Genomic DNA, 26,170 nt, shown 5'->3' with positions numbered 1-26,170 from the left:
TGACATCAGTCAGCTGACATTAAGCTCCCCTCCCGATTCGCGCTTGCTCTCCCGCAGCATTTCAAGCTACACACGAAGATGCAACTTTCATCTTTATTATTGTGATTACGGATGAACTAACTCTGCGGTAAGATGTCTATATCTATAACAGAAGTTATCTGTTCACTTGTAGCGGCTAGTTACGTAGAAAAAAAGTGTATTGTTTACTGGCTTTGCTTGGCGTCATGAACTCTACTACAGAAATCGGTGTTTTCTTCACGTTCGCTTCTTAAACTATTATTTCATGATGAAATTAAAAATTTGCCCAATGGTGAAACCTTTTCAATACGTTGCCTTGACTTCGGCTGCATTGTCTTTTGCATAATCATTTTAAATTCTTGTATATCGGTAATGTTTGATAGCAAATGCTAACTGGATGTAATACATGAAGTGTGTGCCCTAATGAACGTTACATAGCTAATTTGACTGACATATTACCAGCACTCAGGTTATGTACACAACTATTTAGGAGTTATGTGTATTATCTTTATTTCCATATTGAAGTGAATTATGATAGCAACTACTTTGATTACCTGTGAACTTTGAAAATGTGAATGTGAAATGCTAATCATTAATATTTACAATAGAATTTCATAGTTTACTGGTTACATTTTGTATATGTTATATGTTTTATAGAAAGAGGTAGATCATTTTGACTTGTACTTGCATGCTGAGAAAGTGCGTGCACTCCTGATATACATGTATAACGTACATAAATACCTATTCATATTTTTGTAAAATAAATATAGTAAATATATATACTTTCTATATTTACAGTAGTAGGTAGATTTTTGGGACTTGGTCATTTTAAAAGTAGCTTGCAGGCTAAAAAAGTGTGAGCACCCCTGATCTACAGGGTAGGGTGCTTTGTTTGGAGACTCGACTCCATGCAATGATACAGTACAGGGCAAACATACCAGTTTGTTATGCACAATGTTGTATAAGATACGATACGGTGTACGTAAACCGGCGTAAAATTTTGGCGAAAATTTTAGTTTAAAATCTATATTAATAAAACGAGCTTCTTTGAAGTCATATCAGTGGTGTGAAAAGGTGTTTGCCCCATTCCTGATTTTTATTTTTTTTTTTGCAAATTTGTGACACATAAATGTCAAACAAATTTAAATATTAGTGACAAGTCAAAATGCAGTTTTTAAATGAAACTTTTTATTATTAAAGGAGAAAAAAATTGCTCCCCCATTTGTCCTCCCTGTCCAATAACCCCCTCCTCCGTTTGTCCCCCCCTGTCCAACCCCCCCATTATAAAGCCATTTGTAAAGCTGTGGGACACCAAACTACAGTGAGAGCCATTATCCATAAATGCCGAAAACATGGAGCAGTGGTGAACCTTCCCACGAGTGCCCGGACCAACCAAAATGACCCCAAGAGCGCAGCGATGACGCATCCAAGAGGTCACAAAAGAGCCCACAACAACATCCAAAGAACTGCTAGCCGCACTTGCCTCAGTGAAAGTCAGTGTTCATGACTCCAACATAAGAAAGACACTGGGCAAAAACAGCCTGCATGTTCCAAGACAAAAACCACTGCTGAACAAAAAGAACATTAGGCTCATCTCAATTTTGCCAGAAAACATCTTGATGATCCCCAACATCTTTGTGAAAATACTCTGATGGAACAAAAGTTTAACTTTTTGAAAGTTGTGTTTCTCATTACATCTGGAGTAAAAGTAACACCGCATTTCAGAAAAAAAATATCATACCAACAGTAAAATATGGTGGTGGTAGTGTGATGGTCTGGGGCTGTTTTGCTGCTTCAGAAGACTGGAAGACTTGTTGTGACAAATGGAACCATGAATTCTGCTGTCTATCAAAAAATCCTGAAGGAGAATGTCTGGCCATCTGTTCGTGACCTCAAGCTGAAACGAACTAGGGTTCGGCAGCAGGACAATGATCCAAAACACACCAGCAAGTTCACCTCTGAATGGCTGAAGAAAAACAAAATGAAGACTTGAGTGGCCTAGTTAAAGTCCTGAATCCTATTGAGCTGATCTGGCATGAACTTAAAAAGGCTGTTCATCCTGGAAAATCCGCCATTGTGGATGAATTACAACAAATCTGCAAAGATCAGTGGGCCAAAATTCCTCCACAGCGCTGTAAGAGACTCATTGCAAGTTATCACAAACGCTTGATTGCAGGTGTTGATTGAAAATTCTGAAGGGAACAACACTTTTTCACACCACTGTACATGTTGGTACCCTTTTTATGTCATGTGGTACAACCATGAAAATGTTATTTTATCATTAAATGTTTCGTGCTACTCAAAAGTGGCATATAAGAGATGTATAAATCTGTTAGCAAAAGTAAAATATAATGCAGGTGTCGAAATAGAAACCTATTTCATTTGAAATTTGTTGCAAAAGTCAGATGGCGAAATCAGTGAGGCAAGTGGAACATATCTTGCAAAAAGAAGAGAGGTAACCTACACTGCCCTCCAGAAGTATTAGAACAGCGAGGTCTTTATTTCTGCAGTAGACCGAAAACATTCGAGTTTGACATCAAAAGGCAAATATGAGTCAAGAGAGCAACATTTCAGTTTTTATTTCCAGGCATTTACATCTGGATTGGATGCACAACCTAGAAGATAGCACCTTTTTTGTTTGAATGTACCCCATTTTTCATGTCAGCAAAAGTATTGGAACATGTGACTGACAGGTGTTTTGTTGCCCAGGTGTATCATATTGCATTACTTATTCCATCAATAAATAGCACTGAATGTCTACTCAGTTTTAGATTGGTTAGGATAGGTTTTGCCTGTGTAGACTGCATTTAGAGGCAACATCATCATGAAAACCAGAGAGCTGTCTATGGGTGAAAAACAAGCAATTGTGAATCTGAAAGAAGATGGGAATTTAATCAGAACCATTGCACCAACATTGGTCTTAGCCACTACAACCATTTTGAATGTCCTGAAGAAGAAATAAACCACTGGTGTACTAAGTAACAGACATCGAACGGGTAGACCAAGGAAAACATTCAAGATTCAGGAGTTTTATTGTCATATGCATAGTAAAACAGGAAGTTATACTATGCAATGAAATCCTTATTCTGTTCATTCTCCCAAGAAAAGAAAGAAAACACAAGAAAGAATAAGAGCATAAGAAACATTAATACCAATAAATTAAGCGACAACAACAGAAGAGACATTAATACAGATAAATAATACAAATAAATAAATAAATATATAAGTAAATAAATAAAAGTGCTATGAGTGTGTGTGTGTGTGTGTTGCGTGCGGCGTGTGTGAGTGCTTTGTTGAGAAGCCTGATGGCCTGTGGGTAAAAGTTGTTTGCCAGTCTTGTGGTCCTGGACTTCAAACTCCTGTAGCGTCTGCCTGACGGTAGGAGTGTGAATAATGAGTGTTGTGGATGTGTGCTGTCCTTGATGAGGTTGTGTGTTCTGCGTAGGACTCTAGTTTTATAAATGTCTTGCAGTGAGGGGAGGGCTGCCCCAACAATGTTCTGTGAGGTCTTGGTCACCCGCTGGAGTGCCTTCTTATCACGTGTTGTACAGTTACTGTACCAAACAGTGATGGAGGCGCTAAGGACACTTTCCATAGTGCATCTGTAGAAGCAACTCAGGATTGTGGTGGACATGCCAAATTTCCTCAGTCTTCTCAGGAAGTACAGTCTCCTTTGGGACTTCTTCATAATTTGTTGGGTGTTGTGAGACCAGGTGAGGTCCTCGCTGATGTGTGTGCCAAGGAACTTGAAGGTTTTCACCCTCTCCACCTCAGTCTCATCAATAAACAGGGGTTTATGCGGCTCCTTTTCCCTTGTTCTTGGGTCGATGATCATCTCTTTAGTCTTATCTGTATTGAGAAGGAGCTATGGTCCGCCACCTCTCTTCTGTATGATGTTGCAACACCACCAGTGATCAGGCCGATGACTGTAGTGTCATCCGCAAATTTAATGATGCTGGTGTTGTTCTGGGAGACCACGCAATCGTAGGTGAAGAGCGTGTAGAGGAGCGGACTCAGCACACACCCCTGTGCTCACAATTCTTCAGCTGGATGTGCGATTGTGGGCTCTGACTGACTGGAGCCTGCCTGTTAGAAAATTAAACACCCAGTTACAGAGAGAGGGTGACAGGCCAAGTGTGAGGAGCTTACTTGTGAGTTTGTGGGGGCTGACTGTATTAAAAGCAGAGCTATAGTCTATAAATAGCATTCTGACATATGTGTCCTGGCCCTGTAGGTGAGAAAGGGCTGTGTGGATGGCAGTGTTGACTGCATCATCCGTGGACCGGTTCTGGCGGTATGCAAACTGTAGAGGGTCCACAGTGGCCGGGATGTTCTTTTTGATGTGGGTCATGACTATTCTTTCAAAGCTCTTCATTACAATAGGAGTGAGTGCTATAGGGCGATAGTCATTCAAGCAGGTCATGTTGCTCTTCTTGGGTAAGGGCACTATGGTGGTGGACTTAAAGCAGGTTGGTACAGATGCTTGTGCAAGCGACAGGTTAAATATGTCAGCAAGCACATCAGCTAGCTCTGATGAGCAAACCCGAAGGGCACGTCCTGAGATGTTGTCTGGGCCTGCTGCTTTTCGTGGGTTTGTTTTGTTCAGAACCCTGCGCACATCAGCTGATGTCGCCATGAGAGGTGAGTCCTGTGTGCTCCCCAGGTTCAGCCACCCTCTCTGCTCATCAGGGGTTTGGGTGTCAAAGTGGGCGTAGAACTCATTCAGCTCATCTGGAAGTGTGGTTTGGCTGGACGTGGCTACGCTACTCCGCTGTCGGTAGTCTGTGATGTGCTGGAGCCCCGCCCACATGCGCCGAGGGTCTGAGGTGGAATAGTAGCCCTCCAGCTTCTGTCTGTACAGTCTTTTGGCCTCTCATATGGACCTCCTCAGGTCATATCTGGCCTTTTTGTAGTCATCAGCGGTGCCCATGACAAATGCAGTCGAACGAGCACGTAGCTTAGCCCTTACATCACAGTGCATCCACTGTTTTTGATTAGGGTATTTTCTGTAATACTTGGTGGTGGTATGTGCTAATGCATGTGTTAATGTAGCCAGTAACAGCAGAAGCATATTCATCCAAATCAACAGTACAATCTTCCCTCCCCGCTGCAGTTTTAAACACATCCCAGTTTGTGCAGCCAAAGCAGTCCTGAAGTACTTGATCAGTTTCTTCATTCCACACTTTAACTGCTGTACTTACAGGGGGAGCTTGTTTAAGAAGTTGTCTGTATGTTGGATAAAGGAATATGGAGATGTGGTCGGCCTTTCCAAACTGGGGTCTTGGAACAGCCTTCAAAGCACCTTTCATGTTGCTGTAGACTTGGTCCAAGATGTTATTTTCCCTTGTGGGAAAGCTTACATGCTGATAATTTTTAGGGAGCACAGTCCTGAGGTTACAGTGGTTGAAATCGCCAGATATAATGAATACAGCGTCTGGGTGTTTGGTCTCGTGTTTATCAATGATGTCATGCAGGAGGCCTAGTGCGTTAGCGGTGTTAGCTCGTGGTGGAATGTAAACAGCAGTTAAATACACAGCGCTAAACTCACGAGGCAAATAAAAAGGTCTGCATTTCACCATCAGCAGCTCAATGTCCTGCGAGCAGTGCGTTTCCATCGTCTGTACGTCTATGCACCACCGTTTGTTTACGTAAACACAGACGCCGCCACCTCTGTGTTTACCAGACGCTAAAGTCCGATCTCCCCGGTAAGCAGCAAATGTTTCCAACTGGATCGCAGAGTCCGGTATATCCTCCGTCAGCCAGGTTTCTGTGAAGGTGAGCACACAGCATTCCCTGATCTCACGTTGAGCTGTAATCCTTGCTCTTAGTTCGTCCATCTTGTTTTCAAGAGAGCGGACGTTGGCTCGCAGCAGGCTTGGTAGCGGTGGCCTAGTTGCTCTAGCTTTTAGCCTAGCAATCAGGCCGGCCCGCTTGCCTCGTTTACGCCTCGGATGCTTTGCTCGCTGGGTATTCAGCTCACCAGGCCCGCAGGCTGCTGCGTTCTCCCGGTGCAGAAGAAAGGCAAAGTCTGAGAGGCTAAATGAAAGTTCATGGTGAACCATGCCGATGTTCAAAAGTGTCTCTCTGTTGTATTGTACTGCCTGAGTGTGTTGAATGTCCAAAATAAACAATAAAATAGCAAAAAATTGAAAAAAACGGGAGAGTGTCACAGAGACGTCTGCCACAGAGGGCGCCATCTTTCATCTTTAATCAGTAGTTGATGATAGAAACATTGTGAGAGCTGCAACGAAAGACCCAGAAACAACTGTTAGTGACATCAAAGTGAAGGTATCACTATCCACTGTTCACAAAAGTACAATGGGTACACCAGAAGATGCAACCCACTCACCAGTGGCTACCAGCCAAGCCATTACCCAGAATATGGTCAACCCACTCCAATGGGCAAAGCTGGAAGCACCTCAACAGACACCTCACCCTGTACCAGCTCACAGTGTAAGACCACTTTGTGTGAAGGAATTGGTAAAATTCACAAACCTATTCCCTGGCTAAGGATAATGTCCCCAGTGTCAGATTTAAACGGCAGGTTGGGACCCACAATATAAGAGTTGTAAGCAGCAAGTGTCTCTCAGAATTTTGACAGGGACTTTAATGCTACCATCAACCAGGGAAAACAACCCATCATGCATAAATTGAACATACTGTATGCCAACACCTGAGGGTTACAGTCGCCAAATAACAGCCCATCTGTATTCCCACTCTTTAAAACTGGACACTCAGCCTTACAGTGACCTGCCTGGTGACAGTCGTTACAGATATTTTTTGTCGAAACCACTGCATGGATTAGCTTCACCTTTAGCTTGCTCTGCTTTCACTGACTGCATTTGATCTTACAAGCCTGCGCTGACTTCGTGCAAACTTCCAATTACAAAGAACTCCTCAACTCCTCACATGATAACAAATGCAGACCAGGTAAATAAACAAAAACAAACACTCTACAGACGGAGCAGCAAAACTGCTTGTGTACAACAGGGACTAAGCCCGGATGGTTGGGAGTTTCCTCGCTAAACTAATACTGTAAGTCCCCACACTATCTAAGCTCCTCCCTAGTCTTTATGTGGTCACATATGGTGACCTTTATGCACTATAGACTGCTAGCCAGGAAGGCAACTAGCAAGCTAGCAACCCCTCTAAAACCACAGACATGCCCCCAAGCAAAAGCTTCAGCCACATTTACTGCAACAGTAGGCGAGCCCAAAGGGGAACTACTACTACCACCCACCTCCCAGACTACCTGCAACCAGCACAAACATACTGGCACCAGGACAAAAGCTCTCCCTCCCACAGACGTAAAACAAGGCATAAAACCATGGAATTTGCTCAACAGCTTTCCACTAAATTACACAACATACGGATATTAAACAAAATGGACTCCAATTAAGCTCCCCATCAAACTTACCAAAAGTTCAACTGAGAACAAAAGCGGACAAGCCCCCTTTTTTTAAGGGTTGTGGCAACGACAGTCAAGGACACTAAAGAACTTTGGTTTTTAAATGATTTATTTTAACATAAAAGGTAAATAAGGAAAAGAACCAAATTAACAAACAAACCAAGCTAGACAGAAAACAGCATGGGAGCAACCAATCCAACCAATCCATGGGAGCGAGGGAGAGAGAGAACGAGTCACCGAAAATGGATCCTTTTATTTCCTGGGAGCAGATCAGGTAAATCAGGCAATGGATGGGCTCCATGGAGACCTCAGAAAATGAGAGCAGAGGAGTAAATGTGACACCCCTGAGGTCGCCTCGGCACATCAGCAGGGCCGCAACATTTGAGAACTGGATTAAGGCTAACTTTCTGGAAATTAACCAAAAGGTCATTTTCATATGTGGGGATTATATCATTGATCTCCTGAGCTCGAACAAATAAAAGACGATTGATGACTTTGACACATCGACACAATGAGCTGTATAGTATAGTCTATATCCGAAAATGACTAGACCAAGTAGAGTAACAGAACACAGTGCCACACAAATAACATTTGCAAATAACATCATCCGTCTGTCTTTACAATTTATAACTCAAACTACAGAAGGAGACGCATGGAAGAATAAAATACAGACTGAAATTATTGTTATCGACGCTCTTAATTATTTGAGAACTGGGAACTGGGAACTGATTTTTTTTTCTAAGGAATCACCAGGGTAGGCCAGGGTTTGGCAACCTGTGGCTCCGGAGCCGCATGGGACTCCTTGTTACGGCTGCGACATCGAGCTCTGCAATTTTTTTTTACACCGAAGTGGAGAAAATATGTATTTTCAAAAGAGATTGAAATATGCGATTTACCGCAAGTCTGTGAATCTACACTGCGTTCTGACTGCTGTTTGGAGGAGCAAGGGAAGTGGGAGGGGGGGACAGTGTGTGCAGTGAGACACGAAAAAGACATCTATGTATGTGCTACCCTGTGGTAAGTTATCCATAACCATGAATACATCGCTAAAAAGAACAATCTCAGGAGAAAATAGAGAGTTTAATTTTGAATGCACATACAGTATTTCGTATATGTGTTCAGTTGAAGAATATATAAAAGAATCGTTCATAAAAATATAAGTATCAGAGTATCTATTCTCCAAATTAAAAAAATAAACGTGAAATTATTCAGAAAATGAAAAAATACCTCTCCCTGCAAAGACAGTCAAGAACATTACCAATAGATTGGCAACAAACAGTGTTAGTGTTTAAACTTCTTAAAGTTTATAAGCTGTGTAATGTTTTGCAGCTCCAGGCTGTTTTTTTTTTTTTTTTTTTTTAAATATATGAGGATGCCGAAGGGCTCTTTTGATGGTAAAGGTTGCCGACCCCTGTCTTAGGCAATATACCAATAAACTAAAGCAGAAATTCTCATACTAGAATCCACTAGCAAGCCATATGTTGGGGCTTGGTAGATTGTTTTTTGGGCTTTTTTTGTAATAAGTTATTGTGTATTGTTGAAAAGTGCATAACTATGAATAGGAACTACAAGGCCAATAAAACAAATACTGTGAGCCAATAACTCTCACTTACATTAGGGGTTGTGAATTTAAAACTCGCCAGGTAAATTATTCACAAATATTTTAGTCCACCCATTTCACCAAGGGATTTAAAAGCTTAGAAAATAAGACAACAGTTTTATGAAGTTTGGTTTTATTGAGAACTACAGTTGTGTCCCAATTCAGGGTCTCCATCCTTGAAGGACCCATCCGATGCAGTCAACGAAGGCTGGGTCCTAATGAGAGTCCTCCAGTCGTGGCTGAAGCGATGTGATGGTCTGGCCTTCGGAAAATGAGTTGGAAAGTTGTAACAAAATATGAAATAATGGAATCAAAGTTGTTGTTTTCTATTTATTTTGGGTTTGTGTGTCACTGGAAAGCGAAGAACAGATCTGTTGGCAGATTTATCTCCAGCTCAGAGAGAAACCTTGTATTATTATTATTATTCACTATTTATTACTTCTAGCTAGTTAGCCCGTTTGTACAGCACTTTGATGGACATGGTTATATATACAGTACAGGTAAAATTGGCTTTCTGTAGATTTGAGCATTAAGAGCTTGTGTGATTAGCCACAGGTTATGTATTTGTGAATCCATCCATCCATCTTCTATGCCACTTATCCTCACTAGGGTCAGGGGGGCATGCTGGAGCCTGTCTCAGCTGACTTCAGGCGAGAGACGGGGTACACCCTGGACTGGTCGCCAGTCAATGGCAGGGCACATAAAGACAAACAACCATTCACACTCACATTCATACCTATGGACAATTTAGAATCACCAATTAACCTAACATGCATGTTTTTGGAATGTGGGAGGAAACCAGAGTACCCGGAGAAAACATGCAAACTCCACACAGAGATGCCCAACAGAGATTCTTCCCCGGATCTTCCCCATCTCCTGACTGTGTAGCCAACATGCTAACCACTAGGCCACTGTGCGGCCATTAAAAAAAAAAGTTAACATATCAGTATTATATATTATTCATTTATGTCATAACTATAGGGTTTGTGATTCTCTTTATTAGGCAAGTCAAAGCATTTGACATATTTATTTATATATTTATTTATTAATTAATAGGCGTGTCACCATACACTCAGCTCATGAGACGATACCGGTTCACGAGAACGAGAAAAGACGATATTTTAAGATTACTTTTAAGAAAACAATGCAGGTACATTTTGAAATATTTTATAACTTGGCATGCATGACATGCATGTTTTAACTGTTCAACTACTTTCCACAAATAAAACTAAAATTATAAAAGTTGAAATAATGGTGGCAGGTGTAGCTGCTGCTACAAATCATTTATGTTGATATGTAGGTATGTAAAGACACTCGTTAAACAGTTTGCAGTCGGTTAGTTTTACATTTACGCTAAAATAACAACAGTTCCCATGATGCTTAGAATGATGAAACAGTAAGTGGTGCATTTCCAATAGTCATATACAGCAGTTGCGTTTTTATTTACAAATCTTAAGTAACTTTGATCAAATGTAGAATTACTACAGCTTCTGCTTGGACATTAACACTGCGGTAGCTGTTGAATTCCCATGAAAAAAATCAAACACGTGTCATGAGCAAAAAAGAGACGCTGGGAACGGCAAGTGCAGGCAGGATTGTGGTTCCAATCGTACCTCTCACAATGCCACTTCCATATTACATACTGTGTATTATCATTCATAGCAGTGATGCCATAGCTCACAGTCTGATTGGCTTAACTTGGCCAAACTTAATTTGGCCTAACTTGCACTGCATAGTCAGCCATAGATGAAGTGTTCGACATGACAGAGAAAAAAAGTTCTCCTTACGTACGGAATTAGCATTGTCCTTCCCCACTCAATTTCAAATCCTTTCTTAAAAGAAAACTGCACTTTTTTAAAAAATTTGCCCATCCACAATCCTTATATGAGACATGAACACTCATGTCTTGCAATTAGCTAAAAAGAGGCTCTAATTGATGCACATAATGGGACACACCTGTCCGCCTAGAAAGCCCGCTATTAAAACACCTCCAAAAACCTCTGACAACGTTTTATATACCATTGATTTAACATAGCAACATAGAAACGAACACTACACCTAGCGTTAACGTTTACAAAAACAAAAACACAACAGCAGTGGCGGCAGCTTCAGTAGGTAGCCTTACCTTTCAGTAGTGGGGCATTGTGAGTGCGGCACTGACGCACTGCGGGCAAGAGTGTGGTGAAGTTAGTCGCTAGCCAGCTCGTAGGTAGCCGGTGTGGTGTGGTGAGGTGTCACTACGGCATTAAAATAGTTCTTCGGTGTAACAATGTCAATAATAATAATAACAATGTCGCTATAGCTTGGTTAATATGCAGATCACATTATGTAAATGGAGAGTTGTTGGCGGTTTTTGGAGGTTTTTTCAGAAGGCTTTATAGGAAGAATAGGTGCATTACGTGCATTGTTAGCTGCCTCTTTTTAGTTGTTTTTATATCTTAAGAATTCACAGAAAAGAGAAAGACGTGTGTTCATGTCTCACATAAGGATTATGGATGATGGGCAAATAAAAAAAAAATTGCACTTTTCCTTTAAGTTTATAATAAATAAATTAGAGGCTAACTAGTTAGCTCGGTAGTTTGCTATGCTCAAAGCGGCGGCCGTCTCTTGTGTTCCTAAAGAGATCCCGTAGCCTGCTTGTAAGAGTTGCGCAATGTGGTGTAAACAAAGCCAGAAGTAATGCAGCAGCGTCCATTATTTTACTTATGTACGTGTGCGCCAGATGCAAGTCAAACTGGATGCCAACCTCAATCAGGTGACAAATGTCATAATGAGGATGGATGATAAGTTGACGTCGATCTTTTCTTTTTAATGCCATGCGATCAACCCAAAGATACTACAACATGAAACTTTCCTAATGCTATTGTTGAATTATGTCTTATCGCTTATCATGTATACTATATTAGGTAATATGAGTGTAAAGGTGACTCTAGGGCTGTTATGTCATAAACAGGTGTTCTATGCTCTAACTACAAAAATATCCCATTCATTAATATTGAATCTTACTTTGTTGAAATTATCACAGTCGGGTCTGGAACCAATTAACTGTGATAAACAAGGGACGACTGTACATCTTTTGAGTTCGAAGTCAAATATTTCAGTCTACAGCAAAAAAAAAAAGGAATTGGCCTCACTGTTCCAATAGTTCTGGAGAGCACTGTATTATAAAGATAACTAACATTTTATGCACATCCAGGAAAGAATATAATTATAATATATTAGACATGAGAGCAATAAGGGGCATATTAAACAATATTACTGTATCAACAACGACTATCCTCAATTGATGGAGGTGCTGAACACAACAAAACAGACCATGTCTTCTCTTGTCTCTGTAAAATCCTGTGGATATTTGTAGGCTTTGTCAGTGGAGTGATCCTGTTGAGCTTTCATGTGATGTGATGACGTCTTCCGTTGTTCTAATAACGCCTTCATCAGTAATTACTGGAACTATTGTTTTACTGAAGAAAGTGCCAGTGATGAACAAAATACGCATAATACTATAAGTATTACATGTCATCATGAATGTACCTGTTAATACATGGTCACAGCATATAAAACCATAAAACCTTGTTGGAGGTTTTTGTTTTAATGGCGGTCTTTGTAGGCGACATACTGTAGGTGGGTCCCGTTACGAACAGTAAAAGAGAGTTCCAGCTGTCTCTTTGTATCTGTTTTTATATCTTTAGAACAAACAGAAAAGATAAAGACATATGTGTTTATGTCTCAGGTAAGGATTGTGGATGATGGGCAAAATTCCCAAAAAAGTGCAGTTTTCCTTTTACTATCTGCGTCCTGGGACTCCTGGATGGGAGCTTGTCTTGTTTTGGAATGGTTATCAGTTAGCCTGACTTGCTAGCGACAGCCTTACGGCAGTCGTTTCCCAGCTCATGATTTCAAGCTGAGAGTGTCAGCAGGCAATCCTATGAGCATGGTAAAGATCTGTCATTAGAAAAAGTGCCATAATAGTCCCCAACTCCAATAACAGTGTTAGTCATCAACAGGAAGTGATGTCAACTATAGTTAGCTTTGCTGTAGACCAAAGCTAACATGGTCTTCAGTCACACTAGGAAGAAAAAGACCACCCTGGAATTCAGTTGTTCATCTTACAGAGGATTGGTCGGGCATTGATAATTTATAGCATAGGACTAACAACTTCTCATTGAATGGGAAAATAATTAGCAGGAAGGTATTACAGAAACGCTGTTCTTTATTATTTCTTCTATTTTCACTTCCTGTGATGGCCTTGTGTCACAACACCTTATAGTGTATGTAAACCTGGGCTACTTAACCAGTCCGTGTTACCATTGTAGGATGAACAGTGACAGCTCTGCAGCTGAAGCCTTCGGTTTCAGCTCAACACCTGAGGCCCGAAAACTCAGAAGGTTGGTCACAAAATTGCCTATTGTCTATCGCCTTGTTTTTTTCTCATGCTGTTACCACTTTGTGTTTTTTCAGAAAAGGCTGCATCCAGCGCTCTGTCACTGATGAGGTCAAGCCAATCATGAGGTAGTGTACAAATGAAAAAGGGCTTGATTGTTGGTTAAATTGTGAGGATATATATAACCATTTTGTTCTTTCAAAACATAAACTGAATGAGAAAATCAAAGTAAGCATATACTGTAATGTAATGCTGCTCTAGTCTGGAGGGATGGTTTGGGATCCAAGTACTTATCCTCTGAGGTAGAAGCAACCGCAATAATTTCACTCTTTTGGGATGCAAAAGACCACAGTTTTTGTCCACTGAGTTAATGTACGCGGTGAAAGCGTGCACTTCTTTTTTTCTGATTTTAACCCATGTGTTATCCACATGTCTGTATCACTGACTCGGTGCCGTTCTCTCAAAGGAGTTCAGAGCCCTCCTTCCAGCACTCTTTTGAGGATAAAAATATACATATTCTGGACAGAAAAGGCCGATGGTTGGGAAGAAGAGTGAGGGAGGCCATCTACATCAAAGTTGAGGGGGAGATCTGCGGTACCGCTTATCTCCCACATACAATGCTGTCCCTTCCTAAAAAATCCATCATCCATCATCCAACAAATGGCACGACACAGCCACCTTTGGTTTCAGGTGCGTCCATGACCAATATTAAAATGAATGGAATACTAACGAGGGTGATGACACCACACTCCACTGTATCTTAATGACTGTCATTTTGCATCCCAAAGGAGTAAAACCGTTAGGGATTGGTTAGGGGATTGCCTCAACCTTAGAGGATAAATACTTGGCTCTATACCATCCACTCAGACAACAGCTGACCTACTTAGTCTTGAGCATAAACTGATGAAGCTTGCTTGCATGAGAGGCAAAACGTCTTCTAAGATAGCCTGGACAGTCTAGTTGCAATCGATTCAATGCCCTGAGAATACGATGACCTGGATGAATGAGAATATTCACAGACAAAATGGAATTACGAGTTGCATGTTTCTTTTTGACACTCAACTTTCAGTTAATTTCATTCAGCTTTCAGGACCAGTGTTTCATAGTTACAACAAGATCCCTATTGCTTTTAATGCTGCACACATGGAACAAGCAGAAACTGTGACAAAACATGCGTATATGTGTGTGCTGGTCTCCCTCCAGACATGAAAAGGGTCAAAAGGCAAGTGATGCAGGATGTGAAGGAGAAGAAAAAGGTACTGCACACACACTGACTAATACACAATTGTAATTCATTCATGTTGCACATGACACACAACTCTAACTCTTTGGTGAGCTTGTGTGTCTCTGAGCGGCTCAGAAATAATGCAGCTTTTGTGTCGAAACTCTCCTGCCATACAGTATCTCTTCCCCACTCTTGTTTCTCACTTTGCATACAGCTTGCACACAGATTGCCTTGCTGGTGCTTTTTTGTTTCATAATGTTCTGACTGAACTGACACAGTTGCTCAGTCTTAGTGTTCGTTCTATTGGTAGTTAGTCGCTGAACTTGAGCTTGACTTTTGCTGCAATGTGTGTCTATGTAGTGAATGAATAATGTGCTCAGTGTAAAGCGCCAACAGTGCCTAAAGCACTATATACCTGTAAATACAATCCATTATTATTGTTATTATTAATTTCTTTCTAAAACTGTGTCTTACTATTTTATTTTTTAACCTGTCCTGTCCAGTCAATAGGGCAATCAATAGTATTGTTGATCTAGATGCCCTTACATGCTAAACAGATTTCCAAGGTGGGCCCAAAAAATAGGTCATTACTAATAAAATTAGTAATTAATTCACAAGGTGGGGGGGAGTAATTAATTCATTGGGGGGGGAGCGCAACGTGAATTTTTTTTTCATGGGACCCAGAATTCCTGGCTGCACCCCTGCTGCTGGCTATATGACATGGAAAAAGGAACCATAAAATCACCTTAATTTAGACAAAAACATATTTTACTTACTTTTTGAAGACAACTTGCGAAACTCCCAGAGGATGAGATGCCTTCTTAAAGGAGACTTCGGCGAACCCGGTGTCTTCCATTGCTGAGAAAGGCTGCTCTCGTCCCATGAATTCAATTATTTGTTTGGTGATTAGCTTAACTGTCTGACTGTCACACAGATACGGGTGAGTGTTAGCCTTAGCTGCTGTTTGACATGAGCTGCCGTGAGCATCCAAAACTCTCTATACGCTGTCAAGTGTTGTTCTTCAAATGTAGTATGAAAGCTTTTTACAAGATTTTTGTGACATGTGTTAGCAGTTAGGTTCCACACGGCAGACATGATTGCTTTTGTTTTGAAGGCAAGTTGGAGGACGTCGCTGCCCAAGACGTTAGTTATGGCGGGACACTACACTGCACGAAAGGGTCGCTGCAGTCTGCAATAGTGCTCGCCACAGATCGGCTTTTGTGATTGGTGTTCAAAGGCATTTATCGGCATTTGCCGATCACACAATTTTTCACCGAAATCTGTCAGAGCATCCCTAGTATACATGCATATATGTGCGTGCATGTGTGTATCCGTGTATTTGTTGCTGAGAATGTGTGAAAGGTGAAAGAATGCTTCCCACCACCAAGCAAGCCCTGCCCCACACAGCCCGCACAGGCCCCCATCACCAGAGAGCCACCGGCCCCGCGGGGACGAGCAGAGCTAGGACAGGCCACCCAAGAGCCAGCCCGCAAAGCCCCTCACCGGACAGACCAGCAAAGGGCCGCAGAGAGGCAACCCCAGCCAAAGGGCCGGAGGACAACCAGCCCCTGAGACCGGCGAGAGACCACAGCCCACAAGGGCAGATGGGCACCTGGGGCCACATACCAGCGGGCCCAGAGTCACCGCTGCCAATGGGAAGGAAACCCGCTTGCGACCGAGAGGGCCCCCACACCCCCAGGGAGCAGGGCCCGGCTCGGCTCGCCCAGGGCCACCCCACAACCGTCCCCAACACGGGACCACCCAGCACAAGGCCAAAGGAGATATCACTCTGCAAACGCTGAACTAAACATAAACAGCATGCAATAGCGTCACCATTTATCAAGAGATTCAAACTCAGTCAAAATTTTTCTCATTCCAAACACGTTTGGCAATATTATCCTCGTTCTATAAAACTACATTGCAACATTTTTTTTTCTTTGTTAATCAAACCGTAATCAAAACCAGCCAATATATCCCCCAATTAACCATATAATTGCAACGACTAAAAATATATGCACGACTTTGTGAAGTTGGTTTTACTGCTCTACAAGCAACAGTGAAACCCAGCACACCCCGCAACCCTAGTGAGGACAAGTGGTATAGAAAATGGATGGATGGATGGATGGATGAATGTGAAAGCCAAAATAAAGAGGTAAATTAGCCTTTTATTTCTTATCAAAGTTAGTTGTTGGAACTTCTTATCAAAGTTGCACACTTTCACCTAATGCTAATGCTGGACCTAAAGTTATGCCCATGATTTTGGTGCCAGTGTCTCAGCATTCATATTCAATTAAATACAAAGTGAAGAATTTCAGTTCAGCAGAATATTGTTTCCAAGGAACATCTAAAACTGTTGAACTATAAATTAATATTCAGCACATATTGTTTCTCTTCCTTAACCTTCTGTTTGCTAGTTGCTTTGACACACTGACAGATCCCAAAAGGTCAGGCAGGTTGCATCAAACTGAAGGGCTCAGTGGAGCAAGTGACATGTATGTCTTGTGGTGAGTGAGTGTGTGCTTTGACAAGGATCTTTCCTGTTGAAATTGCAGTGTTTCTGAATTAATTTCTGAATGTTATGCCTTTGATGCGCCTTCAATTTTCTTTTCATTTCTATCAGAAAGTTCTCCATAGCTCATCCGCGCTCTTGACACCGATGGTTCTAAGTACTTCTTCTACTGGGTTGAACGGGCAGCATGAAGCTTAGTTTGAGCACTGCTGACACCTAGCTGGAGGCTTGTGTATTGTTCAAGCATGAATACCATGCATGCAGGCCATGCATAAAGACACTAATACCGAACCCCCACCTCCCCCAGGGGTGTGCCCCACTGTTTGAGAAGCACTGATATATTGCATCAGGAAAGAGCTAAACTAAATCTAATCTAATTCATGATGACAAGGTGATTGAATCAAATGTGCTGCTCTTTGTATAAGTTTAATCGAGAGGAGGCCTTAGTTAAATCAGATAATCTCACTATCTCAATGCAAGGTTGTAGTGGGGAAAGTGAAGTGAAAAGTAACTTAATTTTTCTCTTCGATGCACTTACCTAGCCTTCAGTGCACTTACTCACTGGCCGTTCTATCTGATCTGATGAAGCAGAAGAAGCAGTGAAGGTTTTCCCTCCAAGTACAGTATGTTAGTGCTCTAGGAAAGGTCTGAGTATACATTTTCTTCTGTACATTTACTCACTCAGCATGGAAACCAGTTTCGATATGTGCTTGAGTTCATCGTCCTGTAAGAATTCTCCATTGTGTGGATCTGAGGTGAATTTGGAGGTAGCCCTCCTTCTCCATTAGTCCATACTTTTCACAGTGCACAAGAACTTATTTGGCTTGTTTAGTGGATATACTGAAACACTGGTAAACAAAATTTTACATGTGTATTGTAACCGGACAGCGTTCCTTTTTCACAGATAGGTTGCAATTTGACCATGAGTAGAAATTTCAGTAGTCCTTTCATACAAATCCCCACATTATTCATTATCTAAGCACCAGTAGTTAATCTAAGCCAATTGTTCCTCACAACGTTTACATGAAGTTTTGCATGACTTTGGTTTAAACCAGCTTTTTAAAATGCATGTAAATATCAAAATCAGAAATTCAACTTTTTAAATGTTGGTTTAACACACGTCGTGTATTCGACCGGCAACCATATCCCTCTTGCATGCATGTGGGCGACAGTGGCTCAGGACGTAGAGCAGGTTGTTCAGAAACCGGAAGATTGGTGGTTCGATTTCAGCTTCCTCCATCCCAGGCACTGTTGTTGTGTCCCTGGGTAAGATACTTTACTCACCTTGCCTCCAGTGTGCTGCCCACACTGAATGTGATTGGTGATCGGAGAGCCCGTAGGCGCAAATTGGTAGCTATATAAATCAAATCCATTATTATTTTTATTATTATTATTGGACCGGGATTTCTGCTAATGTGAGTCTCCATGGAGGACTAACAACACACAATTCAGAAGAAGATGAAGCTTCGGGACGACATGTTTATGCCAACAGAGGCAGATATTCATGCTACAGAAACAAAAACACTCAATATTTTCAACGTGTTTTAATAAAATAAAAGCCAACCTTCTCATAAGTGGCAGAACATTCTAGAAGAAGCCAGTTTTAATATAAGATTACCATGATGCCTGAGCACATCCCCGTTGGGTAGGAATGTATACCTCTCATTTCCCTAAATACATTTGTTTTAATATTAACATCCACACTGGTCTGCAGATCCCAAGTCCTTCCCAGGCCAGTTGAGAGACATAGTCTCTCCAACGTGTCCTGGGTCTTCCCTGAGGCCTCCTCAGGGAGGTGTGGAAGTGCTGATTCTTATCCCAGCCTCTTCATGCAAACCAATTCTGACACCAGTCATGCAGGGAACAAGCAGCCTGAATTAGGTGGTCCGATAACCCATATGCCTGGAGTACTCCCCACAGTATTCCTCGAGGAACATGGTCGAATGCCTTCTCCAAGTCCACAAAACACATGTACACTGGTTGGGCAAACTCCCATGCACTCTCAAGGACCCTGCCGAGAGTATAGAGCTGATCCTCCACTTCAGAACCCCTGATTATACCTTACCAGGAAGGCTGAGAAGTGTGATCCCACGTCAGTTGGAAAACACCCTCCGGTCCCTCTTCTTAAAAAGCAGGACCACCACCCCGGTCTGCCAATCAATCCAGGGGCTCCTCCCCCGTGATGCTGCACAGTCGTGTCAACCAAGAGAAACCCACAGCATCTAGGTCCTTTAAGAACTCCAGGCAGATCTCATCCACCCCCGGGGCCCTGCCACCGAGGAGCTTGTTGACCAGCTCGGCAACCTCAGCCCCAGAGATAGGAGAACCCACCGTGGAGTCCCCAGGCACTACTTCCCCATTGGAAGAGTGGGACTGAAGTCTTCAAAGTATTCCTTCCATCGGTCCACAACATCTAAAGTCGAGGTCAGCAGCACACCATCCCCACCATACACTGTGTTGACTGTGCACTGCTTCCCCCTCCTGCGGATGGTGGTCCACAATCTCTTTGAAGGCATCCGGACGTCATTCTCCATGGCTTCTCCGAACTCCTCCCAAGTCTGAGTTTTTGCCTCAGTGACCGCCAGAGCTGCAGACCGCTTGGCCTGCCCGTACCCGTCAGCTGCCTCTGGAGTCCCATGGGCCAAAAAGGCCCAATTTCTTTATTTTATTATTTTATTCCATCTGTTGTTCTTGGACAGGTTGATGTTAAGCACATTACATTACACAGTTAAAACAGTTTAAACGTATTGAGACACTATAAACATAATAAAACACATAATAAGAAACCTAAAACTGAATTACATTACACATGACCCTCCCAACACAACACCCAACACAAGACAATTACAGTACACACACCTCCAGTTAAACTGACTGAGGAAAAGTGCTGAAATGCATAGTCCAGAATACATTGGCTGTTGTCATGGACAGTACCCCACACCTGGCCAGTATCATGATAACATACCTGCTTGGACATAAGCCACTTCTTTAATTGATGTTTGAAGGCAGCAAAACTAGAGGAATCTCTTAAGCTAACTGGCAGAGTGTTCCAAAAGTTACTGCCTTTGAAGGAGAGGACATTTTTTCCAAAAGTAGTTTTTTCCTGTGGTACGTGACAATCACGTCTGGATATGGCCCTTGTGGCGCTGCATAGTGAGGACCTGTTTTGATTAACTCAGTGAGTGGGGGAGGAGCCATTTGTAAATCAAGCAGCCATTTCTAAATTTCACAAGATTTTCAAAGCCAAGTAGTTTGTATTTAGACAAGATTTTACAATGATGGTAAGATCTGGGCTTTTTGTCTAATGCTTTCAGGGCTCTCTCATATAGTGACTCCGTCTCTTTCAGCGTTGTAACACCGGCCAAGGACCAGCTAGTCATAGAATACCTTACTGTCTATGTGAAAAAATCATACTGTGGAGAAACATCATAGCAGCTTCGTCAAAGATCTCCTTATTTGCACAAAATTGTGTAGATTATATTTAACAATCTTAGACACCATGTGTCTATATATATATATATATATATATAATGTGTGTGTGTGTGTGTGTGTGTGTGTACCAGTTTCATGTGAAATTCATTGAATTTCTTTGTGTACTGCGTCTTGTTGATGCGTGCATGTGTGTTGTTTTTGATTTGTCTTCCAGCCACAAAAGCTCTTAAAGATTTTTTATGTCTGGTCTCCCTCCCTCCCTCACTCTGAACGCGCCTCCCCCCCAGTGAAGGCTCACATAACTGGATTATAGGTCTCTTCTTTTTAGAGTGAGGGGCGGAGGGAGCAAGAATTGAGGTCAATCTTATAAACATTCATCTCAGGGTCTTACTTCAGTTGTGCACGCTTTGTTTCAAACATGCCACAGTGGACAGTGGGGGGAAATAAGTATTTGAGCACCTGCTGACTTTGTAAAGTTTTTCCCCTAACAAAGAGATGAACAGTCCATTTTTATGGTATGTTTGTTTGAACAGAGAGAATATTAAAAACAGTCCCCATAAAACATTCAAATAGAATAGAATAGAATGCCTTTTATTGTCACGATGCACATGGCAATGAAATTTAAAGCAGCTCTTTGTCCATGCAGACACGTGTGTAAATATATAAAATGTTGAAAAATATATACACAGTACACAAAATGTATGCATTTACAGCATACAATAAAAACAGTTAAAGAAAGATGAAGACTTAAGTAATATGTTAATGAGTGAGTAGAGAAATGATCTTGCACGGTATGCAAATATTGCACAGTATTTCTTTCATATTAATATTGAACATTTGTGGACATAGGGAAATGGGGGGTTGCTAGTTGGGTTTGGTGATGTGCCTCCTGAAGTCAACAACGATCTCCTCATTTCATTCCCAAGTTGTTTAGCTGAACACCAGGCTGCCAACTGCAGCACCGCCTTTGTGTAGGCTCGTCACCCTTTGAGATAAGTGCGAGCACTGTGGGGTTGTCAGCAAACATGACTATGGGGTTGATATCGTGGGTTGGACTGCAGTTGTGGGTATAGAGACAGGAGAGGAGAGAGCTCAGCACAAAGCCCTGTGGAGGAGAGGTAGGGGGAGAGTGTCACAGTCTTGGGGCGGTTGGTGAGGAAGTCCTTTATCAGAACATGTGAAAGGAGGGAGGCCGAGAGTGTCCTGTTTGGTGGCGAGGATATTAAAGATGAGTGTATTAAAGGCTGAGCTGTAATCCAGAAGCAGCATCCGGGCGCAGCTCTGCTGCTGCTTCAAGTGGCTCAACATGGAGTGGATCTGTTTGTGCGGTAAGCGAACTAGTAGAAGTCAAAGTCTAGGGGGACATACCAGAGTGAGGGCCACGGGACAATAATCAGTGAGAATGCAATGATGGTGGCTGATTTTAGGCCGGGATGATTGCCTGGGCGAGAGAGAGGTTGAATATATTGGTGTAGATGAATGCAAGCTGGTGGGCACACGCTTTGAGCGCCTCTAGTGTCCATCGGGTTCAGGGGTTGCCGCCACGACTGGCACTTACCACCTTCCAAACACAGCACCAACCAGCCGCCTCAGCAATGGAGACATGGACCTATTCGGTCTCAATATCCCTGGCCTCCCCAGAGATGCAGGTGAAGCTCTGTCAGGGGTGTGAGTTGAAAACTCGATGAATGGGAGACTCTTCCAAACATTCCCAGCACATCCTCACTATGTGCTTGGGTCTGCCATGTCTGTCCGTCATCCTCCCCCACCATCTAATCCAACTCTGTCTTGTTTTCCATTATTGTTATTTGACTGAAGGAAACTGGGATCATTTCACAAGTGAAATACGGTAGATGTCAAATATACTGTATTTAGCAACTCTAAGCCATGGGACATCCATTTCTCGTGAAGAGAATAAGTACATTTTTCAACAATGGCTTTGATGCCAGAGGCTGTATCGCGGCATGTCAGATCCAGCAAGTATTCCTCCTCTTAGCATACTGAAACTCCATGAGGACATCTCCTCAAGTTCCCTTAATTGAGTGAGATCCTTTTCATGAATTTTAGGGAAACTGTCAAATTTTGTAAATAGGGCACTTTATATTATTTCAGATGAAACATAGGAGTTGTAAAATGTTTCCCATGTATTTCTAATGCAGCTTCTGGCTGTTTTACATGGGTAGAAATCCTGGCAGATTGACAGATACATCATGAGGATTAGGAGGCCTCCTAGTTCCATTTCAATGGTGGTGTGAATCATCACCCTCAGGAGGATCCCCTGTGATGAAGCTTTCACCATATGCATGAGGAACTGGGTAGAGGTAGTGAGAAGGTGTGAGCCAACATGAGATCAGTACAGTTTATTTTGATCCTCCACGTAATCACTTGTGTGCTAACATCCCTTTTTGACACCAGCTTCCTGATACTTGTATATACACTCCTGATCAAAATCTTAAAACCAGTTGAAAAATTGTTAGAATTTGCATTTTGCACATTTGGATCTTAATTAGGTTTTAAGTAGAGCTACAATATGGAAAAACATGAAGGGGGAGTGAGACAAAAAACATTTTGAAAAAGTAATTTATTGAACACAACAATTAAACTGAAATAGGCTGTTTATCAGCTGATCAAAAGTTTAAGACCATCGCTCAAAAAATAACAAAATCTCCAAACCAGAACAAAAACTGTTCTCAGTAGGACTCAGTAATGAGGAGCTCCACCGTTCTTGTTAATCACTTCAAATATTGCTTTGGGCATGCTTGATGGGAGTGTTTCCAGGAGGCGAGTGGGAACATTGCTCCAAGTGGTGAAGATGGCTTCACCAAGGGCATCAACTGTCTGGAACTGATGGCCATTTTTATAAACTTCCCTTGCCATCCATCCCCAAATGTTCTCTATGGGAGTTAAATGAGGGCAACATGCAGGATGGTCCAAAAGAGTGATGTTATTCTCCCTGAAGAAGTCCTTGGTCAAGCCAGCATTGTGAACTGCAGCGTTGTCCTGTTGAAAAACCCAGCTGGTACCACACAGACGAGGGCCCTCAGTCATGAGGGATGCCCGCTGCAACATCTGCACGTAAGCAACCGCCGTTTGACGACCCTGCACCACCTGAAGCTCCAGTGTTTCCCTGAATGAAAAAGCACCCGAGACCATGATGGACCCCCCTCCGCTGTGCCGGGTAGAAAACATCTCAGGTGGGCTCTCCTTGTCATGCCAGTAACGTTGGAAGCCATCTGGACCATCAAGGTTACATTTTTTTCTCATCAAAGAATAAACCTTTTTTCCACCTTTCAATGTCCCATGTTTGATGCTCCCTGGCAAAGTCTATATGGGCAGTTTTGTGGCGTTGAAGGAGACAAGGTCTTTGAATTTGTTTTTGAAACCCTTTTCCACAGATGCCGTCTGATGATTATTGCGCTGCAGTCGGCACCAGTAAAGGCCTTAATTTGGGTGGAAGACCGCCCTGTGTCATGATGGACAGCCAATCGGATCTTCGGGCTCTCAAATTTTTTTGGGTCTACCACTTGACTTTTTTGTTCCATAATGCTCAGGATCTTTCAAAAAATGTAGAATGACTGTCTTACTGCGCACAACCTCAGCAGCAATGCCACGCTGGGAGAGGCCTTGCTTACGCAGCTCGACAATACGACCGTTAAAAAAGAGAAAGCTTCTTAGCTTTAGCCATCAGGAGGGCATGACAGTGTGAATGCCTGACAGAAATGTACAATTTTGAGCAGATTTTGGCTTTTATAGCCTGTGGTTTTAAACTTTTGATCATGTGATAAACAACCTATTAAATTACAATTTCCAAATGTTTTTGTCTCACTCCCCATTCTTGCTTTTGTATATGGTAGCTCTCCTTAAAACCTCATTAAGATCCAAATGTGCAAAATGCAAATTCTAGCAATTTTTCAACTGGTCTTAAGATTTTGATCAGGAATGCATCTGCTTCTTCAGCTTTTTCCAAAGCTTTAACTTTGTTCCAAGTTCCACTTCCAACTAAACTTTTCCTCGTTGAAATTTCACTGCCCTTTGAGCTTGTTCAAGTCTGAGACGTGCTTCCTTCTCAACGAATGCAGAGCATGCTGTTGCAGCTTTAGTGTGGTGCAGCTACAGCTCCACCACTTTCAGATGAGGACAGCTGCACACTGTAAAATTCACTTCTCATACTTGATAATGAAACATTGTTGCTGCATTCCTTTTCCATTTAGATAGTTTTTTGTTGAAATGGCCACACGTGCGTTCATTAGTTCTCGCATCAATTACTGTAATGCCTTGTATGTTGGTATCAACCAGTCTTTACTCTACTCTACTTACTTTAATGTTTGTTTTTAAGGCAATTCATGGTGCTGCACCAACTTACTTATGTGAGCTTTTAAACATTCATCACCCTAGCAGAGCTCTGCGGTCTGCCAACCAACAGCTGCTTGAGGTCCCTCGGTCCAATTACAAACAGTGGGGTCCTTTTCTGTAGCTGGTCCCAGGCTTTGGAACGTCGTACTGTTGAATTGCAGACCATCACAGACTGACATTTGTTTAAGGCAAAACTTAAGATTCATTTGTTCCAAAGTGCATTTGGCACACAAGATCATCGTGACACTTTTATTTTATTTATTTGTAGTCTTTTAATACATTTTATTTATTGTTGGATTATATTGTTCTTGTGTTATTTTTTGCACTGTTGTCCAGCACTTTAGTTCAGCTACTGCTGATGTAAGGGGATATATAAATAAAGTTTGATTGACTGATTGATTTAGTGTGTCACAGATGTACTCCAGATGTACTCCACATAGCCTATGTTTTTCTCGCTCTTTCACTACCTTACCAACTAGCAAGAATTCTGACCCCCACAGACCACTTAAGTGCCCAAGAAGCATACAAATTAGTCCTGTCCCTTCGGCAAGAAGCTTGGTAAGATAGAAATCACCACTGGCGCGGGAATTTGAAAATGGAAGAAATACAAAATCACAGTCAGTCACCCTCCTTCTGCGCTCCTTGCAAAATCTCATCACATGATGAAAGGATGATCCTAAGAAGGGTGAGGGATCAGCCCAGAACTGCATGAGCTCTGCTGGTATTGGGCAGCTGCAGTTCATTAAGGGTAACATGAATTTTGACATTTTGAAGGAGAGCATGATCCCGTCCCTTGGGAAACTCGGTGCTGTTTTCCATGATAAGGACCCCAAACACATCTCTATGCCTAAGAGAATGAATGAAATGCTAGATAACAATGGTGCTCACACAAAATATGTATACTTTGAGCAAAATGTGGACACTAATGTTGCCAGCCATCCATCCATTTTCCATGCTGTTTGTCCTCTTAGGGTCACGGGTATGTTGGAGCCCAACCCAGCTGACTTCTGTCATATTAGTATCACCTCTTGTGATGTGTTTACAGAATGAGCAACACAGTACTAAAAGCAAGGTCATTAAAACATGTTGTGTTTTTTTGTTTTGTTTTCTGGCCTGTCCACTCTTCCAACAGAACTGTTGGAAGAGTGGACAGGCCAAGGGATGTCTAGAAGAAACCCAACATGTCAACCACACCTTAAGCCAACCAACATGTCATAAACCAAAACCATAACTCACATAACCAA

The 26,170-nt window shown here is 42.1% G+C and overlaps 1 protein-coding gene across 7 annotated transcripts in view; it reads left to right on the top strand.

Moving 5' to 3' along the window:
* The window catches only part of LOC129177557 (diacylglycerol kinase zeta-like), a 174,013-nt gene that overhangs the window by 139,258 nt on the left and 8,585 nt on the right, over window positions 1–26,170 (top strand). For 6 of the 7 annotated variants that reach the window (XM_054768814.1, XM_054768805.1, XM_054768830.1 and 3 more), the window contains 3 exons: window positions 13,340–13,411; window positions 13,485–13,535; window positions 14,611–14,663. In XM_054768814.1, coding sequence (XP_054624789.1) covers window positions 13,340–13,411; window positions 13,485–13,535; window positions 14,611–14,663 — 176 coding nt within the window. The other variant, XM_054768823.1, reaches the window with a different exon arrangement.

Source organism: Dunckerocampus dactyliophorus, chromosome 1, assembly GCF_027744805.1.
Source record: "Dunckerocampus dactyliophorus isolate RoL2022-P2 chromosome 1, RoL_Ddac_1.1, whole genome shotgun sequence".
NCBI classification, from domain to species: domain Eukaryota; kingdom Metazoa; phylum Chordata; class Actinopteri; order Syngnathiformes; family Syngnathidae; genus Dunckerocampus; species Dunckerocampus dactyliophorus.
Note: the sequence above shows the minus strand (reverse complement) of the source record. Positions and strands in the feature narration are given on the sequence as shown.